The sequence below is a fragment of the Cheilinus undulatus genome, linkage group 21, assembly GCF_018320785.1.
Source record: "Cheilinus undulatus linkage group 21, ASM1832078v1, whole genome shotgun sequence".
In the NCBI taxonomy this organism is placed as follows: Eukaryota; Metazoa; Chordata; class Actinopteri; order Labriformes; family Labridae; genus Cheilinus; species Cheilinus undulatus.
Genome location: NC_054885.1, coordinates 33,294,499 through 33,318,932, shown reverse-complemented (window position 1 = coordinate 33,318,932; position 24,434 = coordinate 33,294,499). Strand labels below are relative to the sequence as shown.

The window sequence follows — 24,434 nt, the reverse complement described above, 5'->3', positions numbered from 1 at the left end:
TTCTGCCATAATTCAGCACATTTCCTAAAATATGCAACCCAGTTTTTCCACTGGATGGAACATTTATCTGCTCTCAGTCATTATTCTAAATTAATCATAGTTTTATTTATTGATGCTAAGTGAGTCTCTACACCTTTGAGAGAAGCAGTTTAGATTTTATTCATCTAAGTAAACATTTTGTACTAAATCAAGTCTGAGCAAATCTTTTGACACGCTTGGTTAGGACCATCGCGTGCATCTGTTTGTGGGTCACTCTAAATACTATAAGACCAGAAACCAGGTAGGCAGTGTTTCTGTATGAGAAGTTTGTGGGAAATTGTCCCAAAGAGAAACTGCTAAAGTGACATTTTGGACTTAAGTGTAAAATAAAACCCACTATTGTGTTTATTTTTGACTTAAATGCAGTCAAACCTCTTCTGTTAAGCCTTCTGTTTTAGCTGCTAGTCACTGTAGCCTTCCAGGTTGCAAAAAACACACATATTGCAGAAATTGGTGTGTTTTTAATGAACTGAACACACTGTTTTTCTGCGTTTGTGTCTCTCCAGCCTGTGACATGAACGTGCACAAGCAGTGTGTGGTCAACGTGCCGAGCCTATGTGGGACGGACCACACGGAGCGTCGGGGTCGCCTCTTCCTGAAGATCGAGGTCAACATGGACAGACTACACGTCACAGGTAGGTGTTACTCTCAGGGTGTTGTAAGAGTGTGGGTTTCCAGGTATGATAGAGAATCTTTACAGCAGAATCATGCAAAAGATTTCTTGCATATGCGTCATCAGTTTTGCTCGGAGAGCTCCAGGATCAGACAAACATTTTCACCTGGAGCAGCCCTGCTCACAGCACTTCAGCCTGTCTATCAACTACTGTAATGACCCAAATATAACACAGGGATTTTCCTTAAAATGCACTTTTAGCAACAGTCTGTAAACGTCTGGGAAGTGAGGAGACCAGTTGCTGGAGTTTTAGGAGAGCAATGTTATCACATTAGTGTCTAATGTAGGATTCTTGCTGCTCAGCAGTTTTCTATTGGTGAAAGGTCCAGGCCAGTCCAGCACATGGACTCTTCTACTGTGAAGCCATGCTGTTGTGATGGATGGTGGTATGTGATTTAACATTTTTATGCTATAATAGTCAAGGCCTTCCCTGAAAGAGCTGTTGTGTGGATGAGAGCACATGTTGCCCTAAAATATTTAAATGCCTCTCAGCATTGATAGTGTCCAGATGTGTAAGCTGCCCACGCCATAGACACTAATGCAACCCCATACCATCAGGGTATGCTGATGGTATGGGGTGCTTTTGGCACGGTGAACTGTGTTGACAGACAATGATTTCTGGAAGTGTTCCTGGGGCCATGCAGTGATTTCCAGAACATAACCATGCCATTTTTGAGGCAGTGAGGGACTGGAGATCACAAGCATCCAATATAATTCACCAGATTCTCTGAATCTTTTGATGTTATGTACTGTAGATAGTGGGATATTCAAAGTCGTTGCAAGTTTACAATGATGAACATTTTTCTGAAATTGCTCCACAGACAAATGAGGTGTAAGAGTTGTTATTTCTGTTTGTTTGACCATTTATCTGATACAAGGATTACCAGGGTTCTTTGTGATTTTGGACTACTGTTTGATGGAGAAGGCAGGAAGCACACATCGTGAGTTTGACTTTTTCCTGTAAGGGACTAGTTTCTGTCTCTGTGTGTCTATGCATCAGTGAGCCCTTACTGCTGGCCTTTGTCTGAATCCTGAAATTTTTCTCTTTCCAACAATGTATGACAAAGTTTACTCAACATTTCGTGCTTTTAATGTAATTGTAATTTGATTTTCTTTCAGCTTTTTTTAGATAAAGTTTAAACAGTACACAGGCTTATCCACTAATGAAAAACAGCCAATAAAAATGATAAAAACAGTCCCGAAATAAGTAATAAAATTAAAATTCTGCTGTCAGATAATTAAATGAAATAAAACAGTCAGTGGTGATTTTTTATGAAGATGCTGTGTCAGTAAATTATGTATTTTTGGAAGTTTGGTTCTCAGGCTGAAAAACATGGGAACCCCTGGTCTACACTCCCAAAAAGGCTATTTTTAGCAAGATTTTCTCATAGGTATAAATGCTTATTTCCACTCTAATTTTCATGGATGCTTAATGACTCATCAAATTTTGATATCGCATTTGAATTATTTCATTTCGAGCCAAGTTCCCAGAGGCTTTAAATGATGGAAGGCCTGCTTTTTCTGCAGATGTAACAGGAAAACAAACTAAATCTATGACAGCTTTACAGGTAGCAGAAGCCCTCCTGAGAAGTCTAAAAACAGCTTGTTGTGCATCAGCATTAAAAATTAACTGCCTTCATAACCAGCCTGTGTGCTTTAGACACTTCCAAATTATCCTGTCAGCCAAGAGCAGCACCTGGAGTGAGCGACATGCTGCTGTTAAAGCGCCTGTGGCAGAGGGAGAAATGACTGCTGCGTCACTTCCACAACCGCTCCCTCTCTCTCTGTCACAGTGAGCCGGCGGCGGCGGCAGTGAGGGAATATGAGCACAGAGGCCAATAAAGCATTTGTAGCTCAGTGGGGATCAGACGGAGATAACCTCTTGATGCAGGGTGACGGATGAGATTGACTGGAAATATATTGCTTTCAAAACTATATGTTTGTTTGTTTGTTTGTGGTCTAGGAGACGAAAGAAAGCGGAAATGGATGAAGTTGGACCTCTTATACTTCCTGTCAGTTTGCTCACATTGAGTTAATCAGCCTTTTTATTTCCCCAACTGTACACAAAACTCCAATTCTTTGTCTCTTTTTCCTGCTGATGGAGTTTTTATCTGCTGGAAACACTTCCAGTTACACATCCTTTTCATGTCCTCCAATTTGTGTGTGATGTGACGGCCGCCATCAGCAAGGATGAGGAAACGAGGCAGAACAATAACAGCGATGACAGCTCCGGTCTCGTTGACATGGTTACCCCAGTCTTCTCAGATCAGGCCGAACGGACAAAACTGAAACCGAACTGGCTCAGATTCAAGCAGGGAGACGGCCGTAACGCTCGTTTGATCTCTCTCATCTGGTTGCGCTTTGATTTTTATTCCTACTAACAGCGAAATGTTCCAGCATTTATGAAAGTATTGCTTCACACTTGTACGGCGGTGCGATCTGCTGCACCTGCTGCTGGCATATGTAATCTCATATTTAGTTCAGCACAAACTGGATCTCTCTGTTTGTTTTCCCTTCAGCATGCAGCTGCTCTGTCTGTCATTTTCAAACGTGACTGTGTTTATTTTCCCTTCATCTGTTGAGTCTTTTTACCACTAATCAATGTGTCAGTTTGTCAAACAAATCACAGTTTTACAGGATACAGGGGGATTTTCAAACTCACTTTTTGAGTGTTAAGAGCCCCAAAAATCAGACAAAAGCAGCAAATCATTGTACTTGCGGAGATAAGTACTTCTTTTTCTGCAGTGCTTTATCTTTGCATGCACAGACTCGCTCATAGACGGATTTAAAAATGATTTACCAATAAGTCCAACTGCCTGAGAGCCCTAAACATGCTTCCCAAGTTAACCTTAGTGGCTTTTAGTTGGCTTTAACTTCAACCTTTTGCTCACTGATCTAATTGTCTGAATATGATGCAAAGTTTGCTGCAAGATGAGGTTATATATTCTTCTGATTGTGCAACAAAATTTGTTAACATTACGTTGTATGTCTGTCTTGATTTGCACGCCACACCATTGCTCAAATGTTCTGTTTTGAGCTACTTAGCCCAAGTATAGACATCCTTGTTGATCTTCATGTCAACCTGACTGAGCGGTCTGCCACATAATTTAATCCAGATGTGACACTTTGCTGTGTCTAGGAAAAGGAAGGTTAGATTCAGGTAACAGAGTAAAATACTCTTCTTTCTCTAGCCTTCCAGGATACCTTATCTCAGTGTTGCCTTTACCCTGAGGGCACAGTGTTTTTCTAAGTTATAACTGTATGCATACGTTTACATCGAAATGCAGGAAAATCAAATCTTCTGCAGAGGTTTAGGAGGCGAATGCATTGCAAAGCTGTGAGAAATGTGATTGGCTCATGCTGTTGGAGGACGAGGCTTAGTGATAGGTCAACTGATGCGTGATCGGCTGTTTTTAATTGGTCTGCATCCTTGCATGAAAATCAACTCCAAGAAAGTTGGAACATCGTGTAAAATATGACCAGAAACAGATCACTTGATTTTGCAAATCTGTGCAACTTATATTGAGTTTAATGCGGCAGAAAGATTTAATATTTAATTTGCTGTTCTTTAATATAGAAAGATTTTCAATTTGATGCCTTCAAAATGTTCCAGAAAAGTTGGAACAGGAACAAGAAGAGACTGGGAATAAAGCAGAATCAGCTTTATTGGCCAAGTGCTTGCAAAGTGAGGATTTGACTCCAGTTGACTTTGCCTCCAATGTACAGGAATTCATCATCAAATATGAAAAAAGGATCAATATTAAGGTTCAAATATGTACATCCTCTTGTTATCCAGACGGTGATCCAGATCACTCCCAAAATCTGATCAGTTCTTCCTTATGCCATTTCTGACATTTCCTGAAAATTACATGAAAATCCATCCATGACTTTTTGAGTTATGTTGCTAACAAACAAACAAACTAACTAACTAACTAACTAACCCTGTCAATCACATAACCTCCTTGGCAGAGGTAATGATGTAATAGATTTACAGGATTTTGATAAGATGATTGGTGTACATTAAAAAAAGAGTGAGGGTATAGGCTAGCCTGCATGCAGCCAGACGTGTCTCCTATTGAAAATACATGATGCATTCTGCATTGTGGAGCAACTTAAGTTGCACATGGAGCAAGACGTGGAGAAAATTAGAGTCTTCAGTCCTTAAAATGTCACACATTGGTGGACATGTTCCAGTCCCAACCTTTTTGGAACATGTTACAGGTATGAAGTCCAGAATGTGTGTATATATCAATCAAAATTTTTTTTAAGTTTTGAAAAACAAATATAATGTTTTTGTGCTATATTTATGGCAGAAATGTATGTGAATCACAACTTTTTTGGAATTAAAGTTGCAGTTCCCTATTCAATTTGGCAGGCAACCACATGAAGCGTGCTATTACCCTGAGTTAAATTGGAGTTAAATCTGTTTATTTTCTTTAAATAATTTTAGGTTTAAGATCCTTTATTTCCAAAGTTTTTTGGGACCAGGGAAGGCAGAAACTCAAAACTGAACACTGCACTGCCTTCCTCTGGTTTGTGAGGTGCATAAATGAGTTTGGAGGTTATATATAAAAGGAATCAGAGGCAGAAGTTAAATAATATAAGATTTGTTGACACGATGAAACAGAAGCAGAGCCTATGATTGGCAGTAGAAAGAGAAAAGGCGATGAGAAGACAACAGGAGGCAGAATAAATGTATGTTCTGCTGGGTTTTGTTAGTTTATATGGATTTTTTTCTTCCCTAACAACAGCCGTCTGAGCAGTGAAGCCTCAGCTTGTTCTCTGGCTCCTGCAGACAAGTGGCGAGCCTCTGTGGTTCACCGCACAGATGTAAACTTGATTAAATCCATCCAGCGAAGAAAAGAGACACATCTCCTGGGCCCTTTCTCTCTCTGTAACCCCCCTCCTCCCATCTTCTCCCCCTCTGTCCCTCCATTCCTTTACTGATATTGACATTTCCTGTTATCTCTTTCACCTGTTCCTCTGAGACCTCAGCATGTCATCCCTCTCTCTCGTCATGCGTTTTTCCCTGCTAAGCATCGTCCAATCTGTTTTTTCCTCCACCTTTGTCTTCCTTATTAAAACATACACAGCTACCTTTAATTCTATCATCTTCTCTTTTACAACCAGCAGAAACCTCACTCGACTTGACCTTTACCTCCACCCTCCTCTATCTTCTGTCTTTTAATCCTGTTGCCTTTTGTTCTCATGTTTTGCCCTCCTCTCTGTCCCTTTTTTCCCACCAATTTCCTCCCTCATTCTTCTCTCCGCATTGACATCTTTAAGCTAATGTGACATAAATAACCCATGGGCATGAGCGGATATTTATTCTGCAGATGTAAGGAAAGGTAAACATGCAAGCGTCCCTTCATGACCCGCCTAGCTGCTCACACATGCGCTCACAGGGCATCCGAGGATGGGAACAAAGTGAGTGCATACACGGCGGTTTACTCAGGGTGAGATTTCCTAACATGACATGTTTGCCTGCGGTTGAACGAGAATACATTTTTCCCTCCACTGACACAACTCACAGCACCATCAGGCCTGTGGTATGAATAAATATCAGGGTTTTTAAAGGCTTTTGACAAATATGAGGATTACTTGTGCTGTGTGGTGTTGGTGGGAGGAAAGCTGTGATTTACTCAGGCTGCAGCCATCAATCAATTAATTTGATGATCATTTTCACAGCCATTTCTCTGTTGTTTGGTTCATTAGATTTCACATCATAATAAGCATTGATCAGTGTTTTTCTAAGCCCAAGATGAGGTCCTCAAATGCTATCGTTGACCACAGCTGTAACCCCATTTTCTAGAATATTGAGACATTATATTTACACATGCATTTTACACACTTGGGCTGCACAGCAGCACAGGGGTTAGGGCTGCTGCCTCACAGCAAGAAGGTTCAAATCATGGCGTTTCTGTGCAGAGCTTGCATGTTCTCCCCTTGCATGCATGGGTTCTGTCCGAGTACTCTGGCTTTCTCCCACAGACCAAAAACATGCCATAGGTGGGAGAGGGTGCCTGATTGTTTGTCTCTATATGTCAGCTCTGCATTTGACCAGAAATCAGTCCAGTGTGTACCTCACTTCTTGCCCAATGACAGCTGGGATAGGCTTCAGACTCCCTCAACCCCAAATGGGATAAGCGGTGTAGGAAAGACACGGGTGAATGAAAACCAAATTTTTCAGGTGATGTTGCTATACAGGATGATGAGCCTACTCAAATGCACATTTTGTAACCCATGTAGTGTCCACATAGAACTTTCAGCTGAGACCCAGTTAGGTCTTGTGTATTTTTCCAAATTGGGCCCCATCCAACATCCAGGATTGTCCTGTGGAAACTCTAAAGGGTTGCTGGCATGGGGCCATTATGGTACCCACAGACAATTCCTCATCAAACTCATTTTGCATTCCAATGTACTAGTACCCATATGGGACTTTGAGGTTTGACCAGGATGGGCCATCCAACACCCATTGTTATCCAGTTTGAAACCCATACTGATAGTTGGCATCGGTCCATTTTGGAACCCATGGACAATCCAACATCAGATCTATTTTGCAACCCTATGTCATCCCTATTATACTAACATAAAACTTTCAGATGGGACATTGATGGGTTTTGTTTATTTTTTTGATTTGGGCATTACCCAACACCCAAGATCCCATTTGGGTAGCTTTTAGGGGCCAATATGGACCCTGAAGACAGTCCTCTATAGAGCCCATTTTGCAATCCCCTGTTGTCCTAATGTAATACCCACATAGAGCTTTCAACTGGGACCTAGATGGGCCTTGGTTATTTTGCCCAAATGGGCCACACCTAACATCCATTGGAAAACCGTTTGAAACCCATATGGATAGTTGGCATAGGTCCATTATGGAACCCATGGACAATCCCACATCCAACCTATTTTGCAATCCTATGTTGTCCCCCAATAGTACCCAAATAGAACTTTCATCTGGGACTGGGATGGGCCTCGTTTGTTTTGTCAATTTGGGCCTCACCCAACATCCTTTTGGAATCCCATTTGGGTTCCTGTTTTGGGGCCATTATTGAACCAGAAGATAATCCACATAAATTCTATATTGCAATTCCATGTCATCCTAAAGTATTACCCACATAGAACTTTCAAATGGGACCAGGAGGGCCCTTGTTTATTTTGCCTTATTGGGCCACATCCAACATCAATTGAAATACCATTTGAAACCTGTATGGGTAGTTGGCATGGATCTGTTATGACACCAGTGGACAGTCCCACATCTGACCCACATTGCAATCTTATGTAAGCCCTATATAGTACCCACATAAAACTTTTAGCTGGGACATTGATGGGTCTTGTTTATTTTGTCGATTTGGGCCTCACCCAACACCCTTTGGAATCCCAATTTGGGTGGCTGTTATGGGGTTATTAGGGAACCAGAAGACAATCCCACATGGAGCCTATATTGCAATCCCGTGATACCCAATGTATTGCCCACATTGAACTTTCAGCTGAGACTGGGAGGGGCCTTGTTTATTTGCCCAAATGGGCCACACCCAACATCCATTGGGATACCGTTTGAAACCTGTATGGGTAGTTGGTATGGTGGCGTTATGAAACCTGTGGACAATCCCACATCTGACCCATTTTGCATTTCAATGTAGTCCCCATGTAGTACCTACATAGAAATCTAAACTGGGACTGAGATGGGTCTAGATTATATTGCACAACTGGGCACCACACAATACCCAGTTTAGTCCTATGGTAAACCAATATGGGGGGTTGGCATGGCTGCAGATGTTCTAAGCTCTTTTTGCCCTCCAGGCCTCTATGAAGTCACACTACTGAAAGCTCTAGATTTTGTAGTTTCTTGGTTTTAATGAGCTAAAATTGCACAAAAACATTGGCAAAGTTTCACTGCCAAAACATAGCTAAAGCTATTGTGAAATTTGGCAATGTGCAGAAGTTTGGCTGCATGGTTTCTTTCCTTTCCTACACACTTTATCAAAAAGAGGGCTTTTTAAAGCTTTGGCATTTGTGTTCATTTTTAATGACATTGATTGATTCATGATATCATGCTCCATTTTCAAGAGATTTGTCAGATTAGTCTGCAAGGCTCTAAAATAAATATAAAAGACAACAGATAATAACTGTTTTGATTTTAAGTCAAATTAAAATAACCAGTCTCTCATCAAAACAAAAGGCCACTTTTATTTAAATGTTGACACTTTATTGATTTAACTGCTCATTGTAGCAGATCAATACTTAATGACATGTTACTGTACATACGTTTTTCTCTTGACTGTCATCCTAACAGATCTCATTATCCTTCAAGCCATTCAATAATTCACTTAAACCTTTTATCAGGCAGTAAAAAGGAGGACTGTGTGCTCAATGAGATTTGTTTTAAAGGAGTGTGGGTGGCATTCACAAAGAGCATCATTCATGTCTCATCCAACAGTATCACCTCCTCCTGAAGCGTCCTCTTTTCTTGAGTTAATTCCTTAAAACGACCCAAACCAGAAATAGAAATTTTAAGGTCATTTTTGCATTTCTCTCTGCTCCCTCCTCTGTCTCTGTGTGTGATGTCTGAATTCAGATCCCTGGCAGTGCACTGCAGGGATCCATCCAGCTCCCATTTGGCCGTGCAGCTTTCCCCCCAGATTACCAGGCGTTCATTGGTTGCACATGGCATTGTTATGCAACAGCACATTTGAATTTCAAAGCCCTTTTTCGGAAGATTACACTGCTGGCCGACCACAGCCAGGCACGCACCCACCCCGGGAACCATATGACATGTTTTTTATTTTTTTATTTTAGCTGTCACATATATTTTATCAAGCAGACTTTCAGCTCAGATTCAGGAGGTAATTTTATCTCTAAAAGAGTACCATGAAAAAAATCAGAAGGAATGTCTGACTGTATTTATTCCATCTCTTTTTCAGCTTACTCTGCACTTTAGTGGTATTTTTTCTAAAATGTGACACAACAAACAGCTGTTTTGTAGAATAGATTTTAACATGTCCCTCAATATCTTTGACCTATTAAAAGCTTTTTGCTCTTGTATGCACAGGATGTAAATTCCCCCCCCCCCTTAAGTGGAAGTTCCTTGTTCTAGTGACTGGAAAAGTGTTTTGTTAGAGTTTAAACTACTGCACTCTGCTGTAATGATATAGTATTATTACTGAGGCTTGCCAATGTTTACTTCTAGCATTAGGTATCAGTGCCAACACACTCACAGGAGAGCCGGTGTGCCAGTTTAACTGGTGTTGGATTAATTAGTGATAGTCCAGGCAAATATTCCAAGTGCCTGGCTTTTCAGGACTCTTTTTTACCTTCCAGATTAAACTCAAAATGGAATTAAACAACTTGCTTCCCTATTATAAGAGTCACATGAACAGTGTTTGTGGAGTTGTAAAGTAAATTTAAAATGATAAAACTGTGGAAAAATATATGGTGGCAGTGCAGATTTCTATTCAATACTATGCAAGTGGCAATGACACAAGAAAGCTGAGATCAGACTCCTAATTTTGATTAATCTGGCCACAGAACAGTTTTCCATTTTGCCTCAGTCCATTTCAAATGAGCTTTGTCCCAGGGAAAACAGCAGCATTTCTGGATTATGTTCATATATGGCTTTTTCTTTGCATGATCCGGCTTTAGCTTTCATTTGTGGATGGCATGGTCAACTGTCTTGACAGACTGTAATTTCTGGAAGCATGCCTGAGCCCATGCAGGGATTTCCAGTACAGAATCCTGCCTGTTTTTAATGTCTGAGGGACTAAAGATCACAAGCATCCAATACTGACCTTCAGCCTTGTCTCCTGTGCATGGATTTCTCCAGATTCTCTGATTTTTTTATCACATTTTGTCCCATAAATGGTGGGATATTTAAAGTCAGTGCAGCTTTTCATTGACTAACATTTTTCTGAAACTGCTCCACAGTTTTTAAGACAAAGTTCTTTACAGATTAGTAAACCTCTTCCCATCTTTACTAAGAGACTCTGCTGTGCTAAAATGCTCTTATACCCAGTCATGCTGCTGACCTGTTGCCAGTTAACCTAATTAATTGCACAATGTTCCTCCAGATGTTTTTCATGAGCACCACAGACTTTTCCAGCTTTTTAGTGCCCTGTCCCAACTTTTTTTGAGATATGTTACTGCCATCAAATTCAAAATGTGGACTGTGCAAGCTAAAGCTATATCATGCAAAGAAGGAGCCAAAAGTGAACACAATCCTGAAATGCAGCCGTCTTCTCTGGGTCATTTAGAGTGGACTGAGGTAAAATGGAAAACTGTTCTGTGGTCAGACGAATCAAAACTTCAAATTCTTTTGGATTTGAAATTCATTACACTCTTCTTTTATCTATATTTTCCAGAGTGTCACAACTTTTTGGAATTGAAGTAGTATAAAGACTTAACATAGGTTGACATTTTTAATAAATTGAGACATTTCAGCACATGCTTCATATTTTACCTCTGATTTATCATTTCACTCTCCTTTTGTGTTTTCTCCATGCCTCAGACAGTGAAGCTTTGGTTAAAGGCAGCAGCAGAGCGCAGACCTGCTTCTTTTATGCATGTTTGTACAATGAAACAGGCAGCCTAGTTTCTTTTATTCAGTTAAAGTTTATATTATAGTATATATCTATTTTTTATCCCATTTTAATACAGAAAAACAAATGATTAAGACAATGAAACTCACTTTTTCCTAATTTTCTTGGTAACTACCTTTATAAGGAGTGAGATGAGGGGAGGGGAGGATACATAAGGAAATGGCTCATGTTGTATCTAAGCAACAACAGACAGCAGAGAAGGTCCTTGATCACTGTTGATGATGATGATGTTGTATTGTGTGTGTGCGTGTGTAATAGAGAGGGACTGCACATGTGCACAATTCAATTAATGTGCACAGGGAGGTGTGTCCATCGCCGCCTGGCCTCTGCATGTGTGTGTGCATCTGTGCACGGGTGTGTGTTCCTCATTATTGTGTTTACAGCCTTGCTGAAGTTGCTTTGGCGTTGTTTGGCGCCAGCGTTGCCATGGGAGCGAGTGATGCTGCAGCAGCAGCCAGCAGAGGGGAGGATTTAGTTTACAATGTGGGATGCTGAGATTTCCATTCGGCTCCTCGTGCTTCATCGAGGGTCTTTGTGTACAGTGTGTTTGTAACTTTGTGTGACTTGTTTTGTTGTGTGCGTGAGCCTGTGGGTGACCATGAGACAGAGAGAGAGAGACAAAGACAGGGTGGATGTGGACTATGAGGTTTAAATAACATGTTGATTAACAGAGTTAGAGCGTCTGACCTGTGCCTACGCTGCCCTCTGCTGCACAAACGGGGAAGAGCATAAAAACTGAGTTTTGCAATGATTTTATTTTAGTCTTCTTGTAACTGCTAACCTCTCTGATATTGTTCTGATTGTGCCTTTATAGTGTGACTTTTTTTTTTTTTAGAACAACTATTTTCTGACTTTTCTCTTAGATTTTTTTTTTTTTTCACTTAGAAATCAACATTTTTGGCTTGTTTTCTCCCTTCAGAAGCATTTAGAGTGTTGTGTTCATTAGAGTAACTCTCACAGACAGCTACCCTTTTCACAAAACATTAAGCTAGCTGCAGGAACCGTGGAGTTATTTTTTGACTTTGAACCACAGGTGGAGTGTGTGTTGGGGGGTAATGTCTCTTCAGCAAAACCACGCACCGCATCCATCGCAACAGCATGGCTTCACAGTCAAAGAGTCCGGGTGATGAACTGCACTGCTGTCCCGCTGTTTTCTTCACCAATAGAGAATATTTGGAGATCATAAAATGAAAACCTAGCAAAGAAGATCCAAGACTTTTGAGCAGCTAGAATCCTACATCAGACAAGAATGGGACAACGTTCCTCCCCCTAAACTCCAGCAACTGGTCTTCTGTCTTCCCAGAGGGGATGCCCCACAGTGGTAAACATGGCTCTGTCCCTGCTCTTTTGAAATGTATTGCTTCCAGCAAATTCAAAATGAACTAATATTTTCTAAAATGGTAAAATGTCTCAGTTGTCTGACATGTTGTTGGGTTTATGATGTTTGGAAATCATTGCATTTTTTTCTTATTTACTTGTTACACAGTGCCCCAACATTTTTTTGGAATTTGGTTTGAATAAAAATGCTAGGATAGTGCATTTAACTGCCTGATAAGCTAAAAAAAAAACATACAGGGATCACGCTCCTGGATCTTCCCCTGCACATCCTTTATGGACACAGCTCATCTATGTTGTTTGGGAAGGGCAGAACATTTTAAAAATATTGAAAGCTGATTGGAGCTGGGGTTCTTGACAAGGGTTCTTCCTCTCTTTTTATTGAAGGCCCATCAGAGCAACAAAACATACAATGTAGATACTCAAAAAGTGGATGTGCAGAACTTTTGCATTTCTACTTATGTTAAAAATATCCTTTATTATAAGTAGCATCATCAAAGATCTCAGCACTCTTTGGTATAAGAACAAACTGCCTGTTAGTTTTTTATTTTCTTAATTCTTTAAATCGTGTCCTAAATTTCCCTCAATGGATTTTTGAAGTATTTCTTACTGCTTGGGAACATGCTGTAAAATCAAACAAGGAGGAACAAATCTGATAATTCTCCCAGAGACTGCAGTGGCTTTAGATAGCGTCACACAGTCACGCTTGTGTTTGCATTCAACCACTGGAATATTGATGCTCCATAGTACACATTCATTACCACTGTTTTAATGAAGAATCTCAGCATGCACGTCTTTGTGTGAAAGTTCACACGGACTCCCTGAAACGTACAGATTGAGCCTTTTTCTGCAAGTCGTCTGATTACATTTAAATATGCAGAGAGAGAGAGAGAGAGAGACAGAGAGAGAGAGGGTAATGATCACAGAATCAGTATCATCTTTCTTTCTTTCTTTCTTTCTTTCTTTCTTTCTTTCTTTCTTTCTTTCTTCTATCTAGTGATGTACCGATCCAACCTTTTGAGCTCTGATATGTGGGGATCTGTGTATCTGCTGGTACCAGTGTGAATTTCGTCACTAAAACTATGACTAAAAATGTTTGTTGACAGCCTTTTTTTTCCATGACAGCTAGACTAAGACTAACAAAACTAGATCTGTGATGACTAAAACTGACAAAAAGTAAGTTTAGTTTTTGTCAGAATGACTAAAACAAGGCAACAATGTAATTTCGTTTCTGTTGGACTTATAAAATCTGTGATATTTCTCCACTGTGGGTAAATCCGTCAGAAACAATGCCTCTGTATCTATTCTACCTCTCAGCTGTAGAAAGCAGGAACCCCAGGTTTAGCAGGGTGCAGAGAACACACTACCATGATTTGGTACCAGATTTAGGCAAGAAAATAAATGCTTGGACTAAAAGTTAAGACTAAACTGTGAGGACTTTTTATAGACTAAAACTAGATGAAAATGTTTGTGAGATTTTGTCGACTAAAACAAGACGAAAACTAATAAAGAGTAGAATGACTAAAATTTGACAAAAAATAAAAAACATTTCATCTCAAGACTACGACTAAAATCAAAAATAACTGCCAAAATTAACACTGGCTGGTACTCAGACCAATCTGGTACCAGTCTTGGATTAGCCCTCTAAGACCAAGATTGTCATATACAATAAGAAAAAACCTTGGTTATTTAGTTGTAGAATGTTTGAACCATAAATTGTAGCCTCCTCATTTTCTCCTCTAGAAGCCTGCCATGGTGCCATTCTAATGACGCTATCCATGCCTTTGAATTGCCTACAGAAGCTTTTCTAGCAAGCCTGGAACTTTCTGGTGTCTTTAAAGAAGTAAACCATGCCAGTAATTCTGATATTGAACAACTTTGTATCCATTTCAATTAATTTTTGTTTTGTTTTTTTTAAGATTTATTTTTGGGCTTTCCATGCCTTTATTTGATAGAGGAGGACAGTGGATAGAGCCAGAAATGGGAGAGAGACATGTGGTTAACGGCCACATTTGAACCCGCATACATGGGTAGCGCTTTAGGCTGCTAGGCCATCTTTGCGCTCTTTTTGATTGTTTCTGATGCTAATGGCTAATGCTATCAACTGTTGCACTGACTGTTTTTTATAAGCTTTTTAAGACAGTAAGTCCAGGAGAGATAAATTGTTAAAAAAAAAATAGCTTATGGGCTCAGAGGGTTAATAACCTACAAGAATAAAGCTGGGAATATTTTTTGCAGGACATGTTTTCCCAACTTTGTAAAAACAAATTCAAATCGATCAGTTCACGTAAGAAGACTAAAATTTGGTCAGTCAGCCCCACTATCTGTGCACCACTTGCATTAACTTCACTCGCCCTGTGCTGTCACAGTAAACCCTGTGAGCTGCACTTTATACAGCAGCTGAAGCTGTGCTCTCTTTTGTTGTCCATGTTTTCCTGTTGGAAGTACTTACTCTCAGACTGTGATGCACTTTAGCCAGATGATAAAGCCTTTGTACCTGCATCCTTCTTTGTCCTTCTTTCTTTCTTTCTTTCTTGATGGCTGATATATGTTTGTGTCCACATGATGCTGTAAGTGGGCCAGTGGTGGAGTCGGCCAATTGGCCACTTACAGTGCGTAGATGTTGTCGCCATGGTGAAGGTGACATGCTCCGTCAGCCCCTCCTCTCCTGTTGCTATGTTACAGCACTCCCTTTGCTCTGCCTTTTCAAACAGGTTGTTCTTTCTGCCATGTTGCTTTTTTTTATGAAGAGGGATGTTGAGCAGACTTTAATGTCTACTGTTTGCTCTGACGCTCTCTGGTGTTATGATCAAGTTGGTGTGGTTTCACAACAAGAGTGTGAGAATATGTTTGTCTCTGCAGTAGCTGTTATAAGCATGTAAGCAGACTAAATCCATCCATCCATCCAACCAGCCATCCATTCCATACATCATCCATCCATCCATCCATCCATCCATCCATCCATCCATCATCCATCCATCCATCCATCCATCCACCCAGCCAGCCATCCATCCATCCATCCATCCATCGATCCACCCAGCCAGCCATCCATCCATCCATCCATCATCCATCCATCCATCCATCCATCATCCATCCATCCATCCATCATCCATCCATCCATCCATCCATCCATCCATCCATCATCCATCCATCAATCCATCCATCCATCCATCCATCCATCCATCATCCATCCATCCATCCATCCATCATCCATCCATCATCCATCCATCATCCATCCATCCATCCATCCAGCCATCCATCCATCCATCCATCCATCCATCCATCATCCATCCATCCATCCATCCATCAATCCATACATACATCCATACATACATCCATCCATCCATACATACATACATCCATACATCTATCCATCCATCCATCTGTCAGTCAAACCATCCTTTTTTCCTTCATTCCTTCCTTCTGGCCTTAGTTTCTTCCTTTCTTTCTTCCTCCTTCCTTCCTTCCTGCCATCCCTCCTTCCTTACAACCTTCCTGCCTCCCTGTCATTCCCTCTTCTTTCCTTCCTTCATTGTTTCCTTCCGTCTAGCCTTCTTTCCTGCAGTCCTCCTTCCTTCCTTCGTCCTTCTTTCCTTTGTTTATCGTACCTTCCTTAATTTCTTCCTTCCTGCCATCTGTGCCTTCTTCTTTCCTTCATTGTTTCCTTCCTTCTATATTTCCTTCCTCCCTGCTGTCATCCTCCCTTCCTTTGTCCTTCTTTCCTTCCTTCCTTCCTTCCATCCTTCCTGCCTTTCTTCTTTCCATACTTTCATCTGTCCTCCTGTCCTTTCTTCCTCCTTCCCTTCCTTCCTTCTTTTCATGCTTCCATCTGTCCTGCTGTCCTTCCTTCCTTCCTTAATTCCTTCCCTTATTCCTTCCTTCCTTCAGTCACCTCTTCTTTCCTTTCTTCCTTCATTCCTTTATTTCATCCTTCCTTCCCGTTTTACTTTCTTCCTTTCTTCCTTCCTTCCTTCCTTACTGTCTTCCTTCCATCATTTGTCCTTCCTTCCTTCCTTCCTTCCTTCTGTCCTTCATTCATTCTTTCCATCCTTCTATCTGTCCTGCTGTCCTTCCTTATTTTCTTCCTTCTTTTGTTCCTGCCATCCCCGTTTCCTTCATTCTTCCTTTTTTCCTTTCTTCCTTCCTTTATTTGTTTTTTTACTGTTCTATTTTTCTTTTTTCCTCTTTCCTTCTTTGTACTCATTCCCATTGTTTTGACTGACTGTCTTCTAGCCCATTTCAGTCTGGGCATGTGAGCCCCATGTCTTGGCCATGAGATGGCTGGATATTATTTTCATTGAACGTTAACAAGTCGGGGCTTTCAGACTGCCTGTATGAGAACCACATCTCTTGCATGGAGAATCTCAAGAAAATAGGGCTTGCCTTTTTTTCTCTAATGTCAAAAGTCAGAGTTCTCATCCTCACTACTCATCATCCTTTCTCGTCTCCTTCTCTTATTCTCCTAGTGGGTGAAGCCAGGAACCTGATTCCTATGGACCCAAATGGTTTATCAGACCCCTATGTCAAACTCAAGCTCACCCCGGACCCAAAGAACGAGACCAAACAGAAGACCAGGACCATCCGCTCCTCTCTCAACCCCTGCTGGAACGAGTCTTTCACTTTGTGAGTGAAAAGCAGCCATCATTATTTATTATTTGGCAGCTAATGTTCAAGTTCTTACTAGAATAAACTCAATCAAGGTAACCATGGAAATAATAGAAAACACAATGATTCTCAGTCTTCTTATTCTGTTTCCTCTCCCTGTTTGCTCTTATTTTTATGAAGTAAGCTGAAAGCATCAGATAAGGACCGCCGCCTGTCCATCGAGGTGTGGGATTGGGACAGAACCACCAGGAATGACTTTATGGGCTCCATGTCTTTTGGGGTTTCCGAGTTGATCAAAGCTCCACACTGTGGCTGGTTAGTGGTCATTTCTTCTTCAGACCTTTTAGCTCAACAATCTCATTCCAGATTCTCCAGAACATCAGCTTGTTAAATGGCTTAAACACATCAGGCTTACTATAGCATGTCCTGGTGTTTTTACGTACATTTAACTGGACTTATTTCTTTTTAGATAATAGCAGGGACATGTGCAAGGCTGCTAATCCATGTGTTACTCTATTAACACCCTGTGGGATGTTAATTTTAAGGCCTGGCTGCAATAAAAGAGAGCAAAGTTAAAACTGTGTGTATATTAGGGAATAAAGACCATTAAGTCCACTTTCTCCATCTTTCTCCTCTGTCAGGTTCAAACTGCTGAACCAGGAAGAAGGCGAGTACTACAACGTTCCCATCCCCGAGGTGGACGATGTCAACCTGGAGCTGCGGCAGAAGTTTGAGGTGAGGACATCGAGGACTGAAACATTCCATGCAGAAAGCTTTTCTTGGTCAAAAATTGTGCACATTCACTCTAACACAAATGTGCACCTTTCTCCCGTGACCATGGTAACCTCCTTCTTCTCTTGGCATTGAAAGTGAATGTTTTTGATTTGAAAGGAAATCTCGATAGTTCAGAAAACTCAACCTAACTGTGAAAACAGCAATGAGGGCTGTCCAGTGGGGCCTAGGCATAAAATGACAGACTGCTTTTTAGAACAGCTGTTATCTGCAGATTTATTAGACTTGCCCTTAAGATAGCTGTGTAAATATCCCTATATTTAAAATCTGTCCTTTTTTGCAGCTCTGGCCGGCAAATTTGAAAATAAAACAGAGGAGAAAATCATGTATGCAGTCTAAAAGAACCTTAGATTGTTTCTACTGTTGCTGGAATGGTGTTTTTCTTTACTTCTTTTTTCTCGTTGTATAAGATCTGATGGAGAGCTGTGTGCAGCGTCTGTTTCTGTAGCTGCTACAACAACAGTGTGATCTAATTCGCAGCATCTGCTAAATTAAAACAACATAAGACAGGATGTTACAAAACAGATTTAGTCATTTCATTCAGCACATACATCCATTAAAGATAAAAACAACAAGGAAACCATGTTTATCAATCGCCCTATGATAATCATCCTATTAATAAGAACATGCTTAAATATTATTGTAGTACTCTCTTTATGATATATCTGGGACCTCAAGTGAATATTTTTTTCACATTTACTCAGACCTGACAAGTGTTTGGGATTCTACTTTTGGAGCATTGCATTGCAGAATAAAAGTTACTTTACTCTTAAACTACAGTAAAGTCATTGTAGATAAATTTGTCCGAGAAAAAGCAGGTGGAACTGCTCCAGATGAAAAATAAAATTACTCACAATACACATGTAATAGGGCTGTTAGAATGTTATGCAGTTAAGGTCTGACGTGAAAGCATGAAATGGATTTAATTGCATTAATCACATGGTATTTTGTGCACCATTGTGAGCCAGCCTTGCACAGTAGCAACTGGTTATCATCATTCTAACGTCCTTCTGCTTTCACAGCGGTATGAGTATGTGACACTGATCCTCCTTTGAGTGTGACCTGATGTAAAACCTCCGAAGTCCCTGCATGTCTGCAGAGTATCTACTGTTGTTTGTGTAATTTGGTTGAAATGTTGGAAAATTTGCTGTTTGGATATTTTGGGAAATCTGCTTAGATATTTTCAAATATTTTCTTTGAAATTTGGGGAAGCTTCATTGGAAGTTTTGGCAAAATTTGCTCTGAAATTATTTTGTGATTTTTATGGTAATTTTTGGAAATGTATTTTTGATTTTTTTGGCAAAATTGTTTGGAATTTTTTTTCGGCATTTTCAGTTCAATTTGGGAAATGTGTTTTTAATTTTTATTAGAATTTGATTGGGATGGGGGGTTCTTTGAAATTTTACAGATTTTAAATTTCAGGGAATTTGTTTGGATGTTTGGGGAATTATCCGTTAATATCCTGGAATATGGGGGAATGCATTTGCAAATTTTGGGGAGTTTGCTTAGAAACTTTAGGGGGAATATGTAAATTGAATTTTAAAAATTTTTTGGAAGGTTTCAGTTTTATGGTAACGTTTCACTAAAAAAAAAAATCAGGGAATACTTGGAGAATTTTTGTGGTACTCATTTATGGAAAATGTTAAAAATAAGGTTATGCATTTGCCTAGAATGTGTTTCTAATTTCATTTTTTTAATTTTGTTTTTTTAATTTCTATTTTTTTGTAAATGTAGTCATTTTTGTCTATTTTGGAAAGTGAAATTCCAGAAATTTCTGTCCAAAGTCAAGGCTGCTAGCACCTAAAAATGCCCTCCAAACTAAAGCTCAGCTCTCAGGAAGATAATGTAGACTTAACTAAAATTCAGTAAGTGGGAAGTTTATGCTGATCAGTTTCTTATCTGAGGAAATCATCTTAGGAAAATAACAGAAAGTGTTTTGTAAATTGTTGGTTGAGTAATTTGAAGTAAAGCAGATCAAATTCATGTGAAACACAGACATGTTAATGTGAGGGCGCTCTCTAGTGGTTTATCTGTGCATTACAGCAAGGTTTATACATCTTCTAATAAACTGCTAATCCCTGTGTGCATATAATAAAGTAACAGGTAGGAGGAGGCTGCTATATAAAACAGTGTTCATGAGATGGCAGAGAGTGTGGGTCTGGTTTCTTATTAAAGAGCGTCTCCGTTTGTGCCCACAGGTGTTTGAATACTCAGAGCAAATGTCATCTCCTTCCAGCAGCCCTCCACACTCTGCTCCATGTATTTTTTTTTTTTTTTTTTAATTTTCTCTTCTCGCCTCACTGTACAACGCTGACCTTGACTTTTCTCAGAGGCTGGAGTCTTTGCACAAGTGTGTGGTTGCCGTGGAAACTGGGAAAGATGCTGAGATACAACCAGATGTGATAGAAAAGAAAGGATTTATTCAGTTTTCCAGCCGTGGTTTTGACCATTTCACAGTTTGAGAACAGAAGATTGAAAAGAGATGTCTGCTTTTATCTGAAGTCACATGTGTAGCTCCAGCTGAGCTTTAACCTCCATGTAAAGAGAGTTTCTTCTTCCTTCTAGGCCTGCCAGTTAAATATCCACTATCTAAAGGTAGCTCTCTGCCTGCTCCGTCTCTTTTTTCACGCTGTTAGCTTGCATCACTCCTACTTTACTCGCTGTGTTAGGATTGTTTGTGGATCTCTGCTGGGTGTCCACAAATTAATCTGATTTACTAACAAAAGGCTCTCCACAGAACACAGTTAAACCAGGACAAGCTGCTTCCACTCACACAAAATTCATATTTTCCCACACTTTAATCCTTCTTTTTGTCTAACACATAACTTTCAAGGGACTACATATCAGTGACAAAAACATAAGCAGTGAATCTGAGAATCATCCCTTTAAAAGTTTATTACTCTGTATGTACTCCCTCTGCTGCACACAAACACCAGACAGCATTGTTGTTAGTAAATGTGCTCATCATCACTTCTTTGCACCGTCATTGGCCAAAGGGGCATCACTCACGCTCCTGATTGGCTGTCACCGCAGCCCACAGCCCGCCCTCTCTAGTCTGTGCCTCAGCCTGGACTACAGAGAGCTTTAAGGACAAAAAGCATGAATGACAATCACTCTCACGTCGCACAGTGACGGTATGAATGGATGCACACACAGGCAGGATCTTGCCGTGCATGTCACATGCGTCCACATGGTGGCAGTGTTACACTGATTGAGAGACTGGATTGTGTGTTTGAGAACTTCTTTAACTCTTACGTGTAAATTTCTACATTTCCTTTTTGTGCTGAAGTGGGAAAATGATTGACATGTATGTTTTGAAGGAAACTTTTTTTTATATATATAACCATGTTGATGTGTCTGCAAAGTCTGGATGATGATAAGACAACTTTAAGAGAGAAACAGAATTACCAAATAATACAAGAATTTAAAAGATGTTTAAACCTATGAATAATATTATTGTATTTATTCTATAAATGTCTAACATAACTACTCCTTAAATGGGCATAAATTTATGTTGCATTTATTAGACCAGTTGAGTCCATTTGCAGCCTCTTCTAGCCATGCAAGATTCCAGAAAAATGCCAATTACTTGGGATGCACAGTATTTGATTTGTACTTATCCTTATATGTTAATGTTTGCAAATTAATGTTAGCCTCTACAGATATTGATATCTACAGTGCATTCAGGATGTATTGCCCCTGTTGTCACCTGATGACACAGTTGAATAAACAATATTTTTATTCTCATTAATCTACACTCAGTACCTCATAAGGACAAAGTGAAAACAGAGTTTAAAGGTCACATATTTTACCCTTTTAAGACAAGTTTATATTATTCTCAGAGGTCCCAAAAACATGCCTGTGAAGTCTTTTGCTGGAAAAACTCCAGTATTGGATTTTCCATGTCTGAAATCTCTCTGTTTCAGCCCTGTTCAGAACAAGCTGTTTCTGTGTCTGTTACTGAGCTATCTGACTCCGCCCCTCTCAGGAAATGGATGTGGCACTCCTGGTCCTCCTCTCAGCTGGCAGCTGAGAGGAGGATCAGGAGAGGAGTGCAGAACTTTCTTCCAAGCAGAGAAGGCCAAACAAACCGCGGGGTTAACTCCTCACATGACATCATGAGGGGAAAATATGAGAACGCACATTTTCCAAAATCTGGGGGGATTTTTGTGATTCTTGGGGGGATTGTGGACAGGCCAGGGGCACATATTTTGCACAATAAGTGACCTTTAAGAATTTCTGCATTTTTTAAAATTTGTTGTGCAAATCATGTCCAATCAATTTAATTTACTAGACTCGAATCAAGGTGTAGAAACACCTCAGCAAAGATCCAGAGAAATTGGAAGAGCCTGAGCTAAATTTCAAGTGTTTTGAAAAGGGTCTTATGTCAATGTTATATTTTAGGTTTTTATTTTTAATTTATTTACAAAAATTTCTAAAATTCTGTTTTCACTTTGTCATGATGGGGTACTGAGTGTAGACTAATGAGAATTAACACTATTTTTTTTTTCATTGTAGCATCAGGCTGCAACAAAACAAAACTGAAAATCAATGGTTCTCATGCACTGAGCCAAGTCTTGGTGTGTCGTAGAAATTTCTACCACCAAATGTAATTACTACAACTATACAATAACTTCAGTCAGGACCACTTTGTCAAGGAACACACATGATATGTGGTTAGAAATTGTTTTTCTTTATTAGCAGTTATGCATCTGCACTCTTTGCTGTTCTTCATATGACTGTTCTGGGAGTCACGAGTCAACAGAACACCTTCCTGCCTTTCAAGGAAAGCCTGAGGCAGGGAGGGAAGCAGCAAAAATCTAGAGCAGAGCAGGCGTCAGTGACAACAGAATGACACTGATAAAGTCAGAGGTAGAATAAAGGAGGAGCTGGGGTGGAGGGGGTTGTAAGAAGCAGCTTCACTCCATGGCCTGCCTGAACTAACACAATACGCTCAATTTCCTGTAACATGTAAAAGGCTATGTTGTATAGATAGGGTTGTGGTGTGCCTTGGGCTGTACTATCTTCAAATGGCACACCTTAAGCCCATGTTATTCCTCTTTAATTAAGCAGGTGAATATATACAGTAATTTAATCAGAGTCAAACACCCAACATTAATTCTGTTTCCACGTTGAGTCATGACTGCAGGAATGGTCGATGTGTCAGCAGCCTCCCCTCCCTGCTGGTCGCCTGGTTTCTCTCTCTATCTGACACAAACAGACAACCGGTGCAGCCAGGACGGGAGCTCGCAGGGTCTTAATTGCTCGTTTTACTCTCACTCTTGGCAGACCAGTCATTATGACAACAGGGGACCTCACAATACTGGCAGCCACCCGTCGACTGCCCACCACTACCCAAAATGCACTGCAGGAGATATCATGCTGAATATCTGTGAAGAAATCTGACTGTTTAGCAGAAAAGGATCTCTAAAAATAAAAGTATCACCAAAAAGAAATTCCTTATATCATGCAGAATTTGTCCTCTGCAGCAGTACTGAGTCTTTATTCTTAGCAATGCTAGTGTATCAGTAATTGCACTTTTTTGCTTGAATTTAATGCTTTAATATATTGTCTGACATGCAAAATACAATGGTTATGAAATATAAGAACATTATTTGTAACAAACTACAATTCCAAAAAAGCTGGGACATGGTGTAAAATGTAAATAACAATGAGAAATAATGATTTCCCCCTCCTTTTCAACCTTTATTAAAGCACAAAGACAAGATAATAAATGGCTAAACAGATACAATTTATAGATTTTGGAAATACACACACATTTGTTATTTGATACCTGCAATATGTTCCAAAAAAGTTGGGACAGCTTTCATAGAGGGCCAGTCATCCACACCTACTCTTGGGAGTTCTCCACTTAATAAAAGGGGAGGATGAATAGTCCAGCAGTTTATGAACATCGTCCTCAACCTTCAACTGCAAGGACTTTACAGATTTTACCTTCTAGTCTAATATATCATCAAAAGATTCAGAGAATCTGGAGAAAGCTCTGCATGTAAAGCACAAAGCTAAAAGCCAACATTGAATGCCCGTCAGCCTCGACTCCTCAGGTGCTACTGCATTAAAAATCAGCATCATTTGATCAAGCCTAGCAATAAAGCCTTCCTAGTTCCTCAGCCAATCAAATTCTTTCTATTAACAAAGTGGTGTATTTAAATTTAACGTACTTCTCACTAATCCCTTCTTGCTTTAATAATGATGCAACACTCTGCTGCTGCCGGCAAAGCTTAATCTCCTCCACCCCAGCCTCCTTCTTTATAGCATAAAGCTTGTTGCACCCTCGGATTCAGATTGATGCCGCTATGGTTTCATTGTTTTTCAAACTAATTTTATCGTAATCAATATGCGTTGTCATAAATGTATCTACCCATATGGGGTTT

At 40.0% G+C, this 24,434-nt stretch overlaps 1 protein-coding gene across 3 annotated transcripts in view; it reads left to right on the top strand.

Annotated features, from left to right (window-relative positions):
* prkcab (protein kinase C, alpha, b) overlaps positions 1-24,434 on the top strand; it is a 191,653-nt gene that overhangs the window by 143,365 nt on the left and 23,854 nt on the right. For 2 of the 3 annotated variants that reach the window (XM_041777819.1, XM_041777821.1), the window contains 5 exons: positions 546-674; positions 17,109-17,265; positions 17,428-17,562; positions 17,889-17,982; positions 20,605-20,634. In XM_041777819.1, the coding sequence (XP_041633753.1) occupies positions 546-674; positions 17,109-17,265; positions 17,428-17,562; positions 17,889-17,982; positions 20,605-20,634 (545 nt within the window). The remainder of the gene's footprint in view (positions 1-545; positions 675-17,108; positions 17,266-17,427; positions 17,563-17,888; positions 17,983-20,604; positions 20,635-24,434) is intronic. The other variant, XM_041777820.1, reaches the window with a different exon arrangement.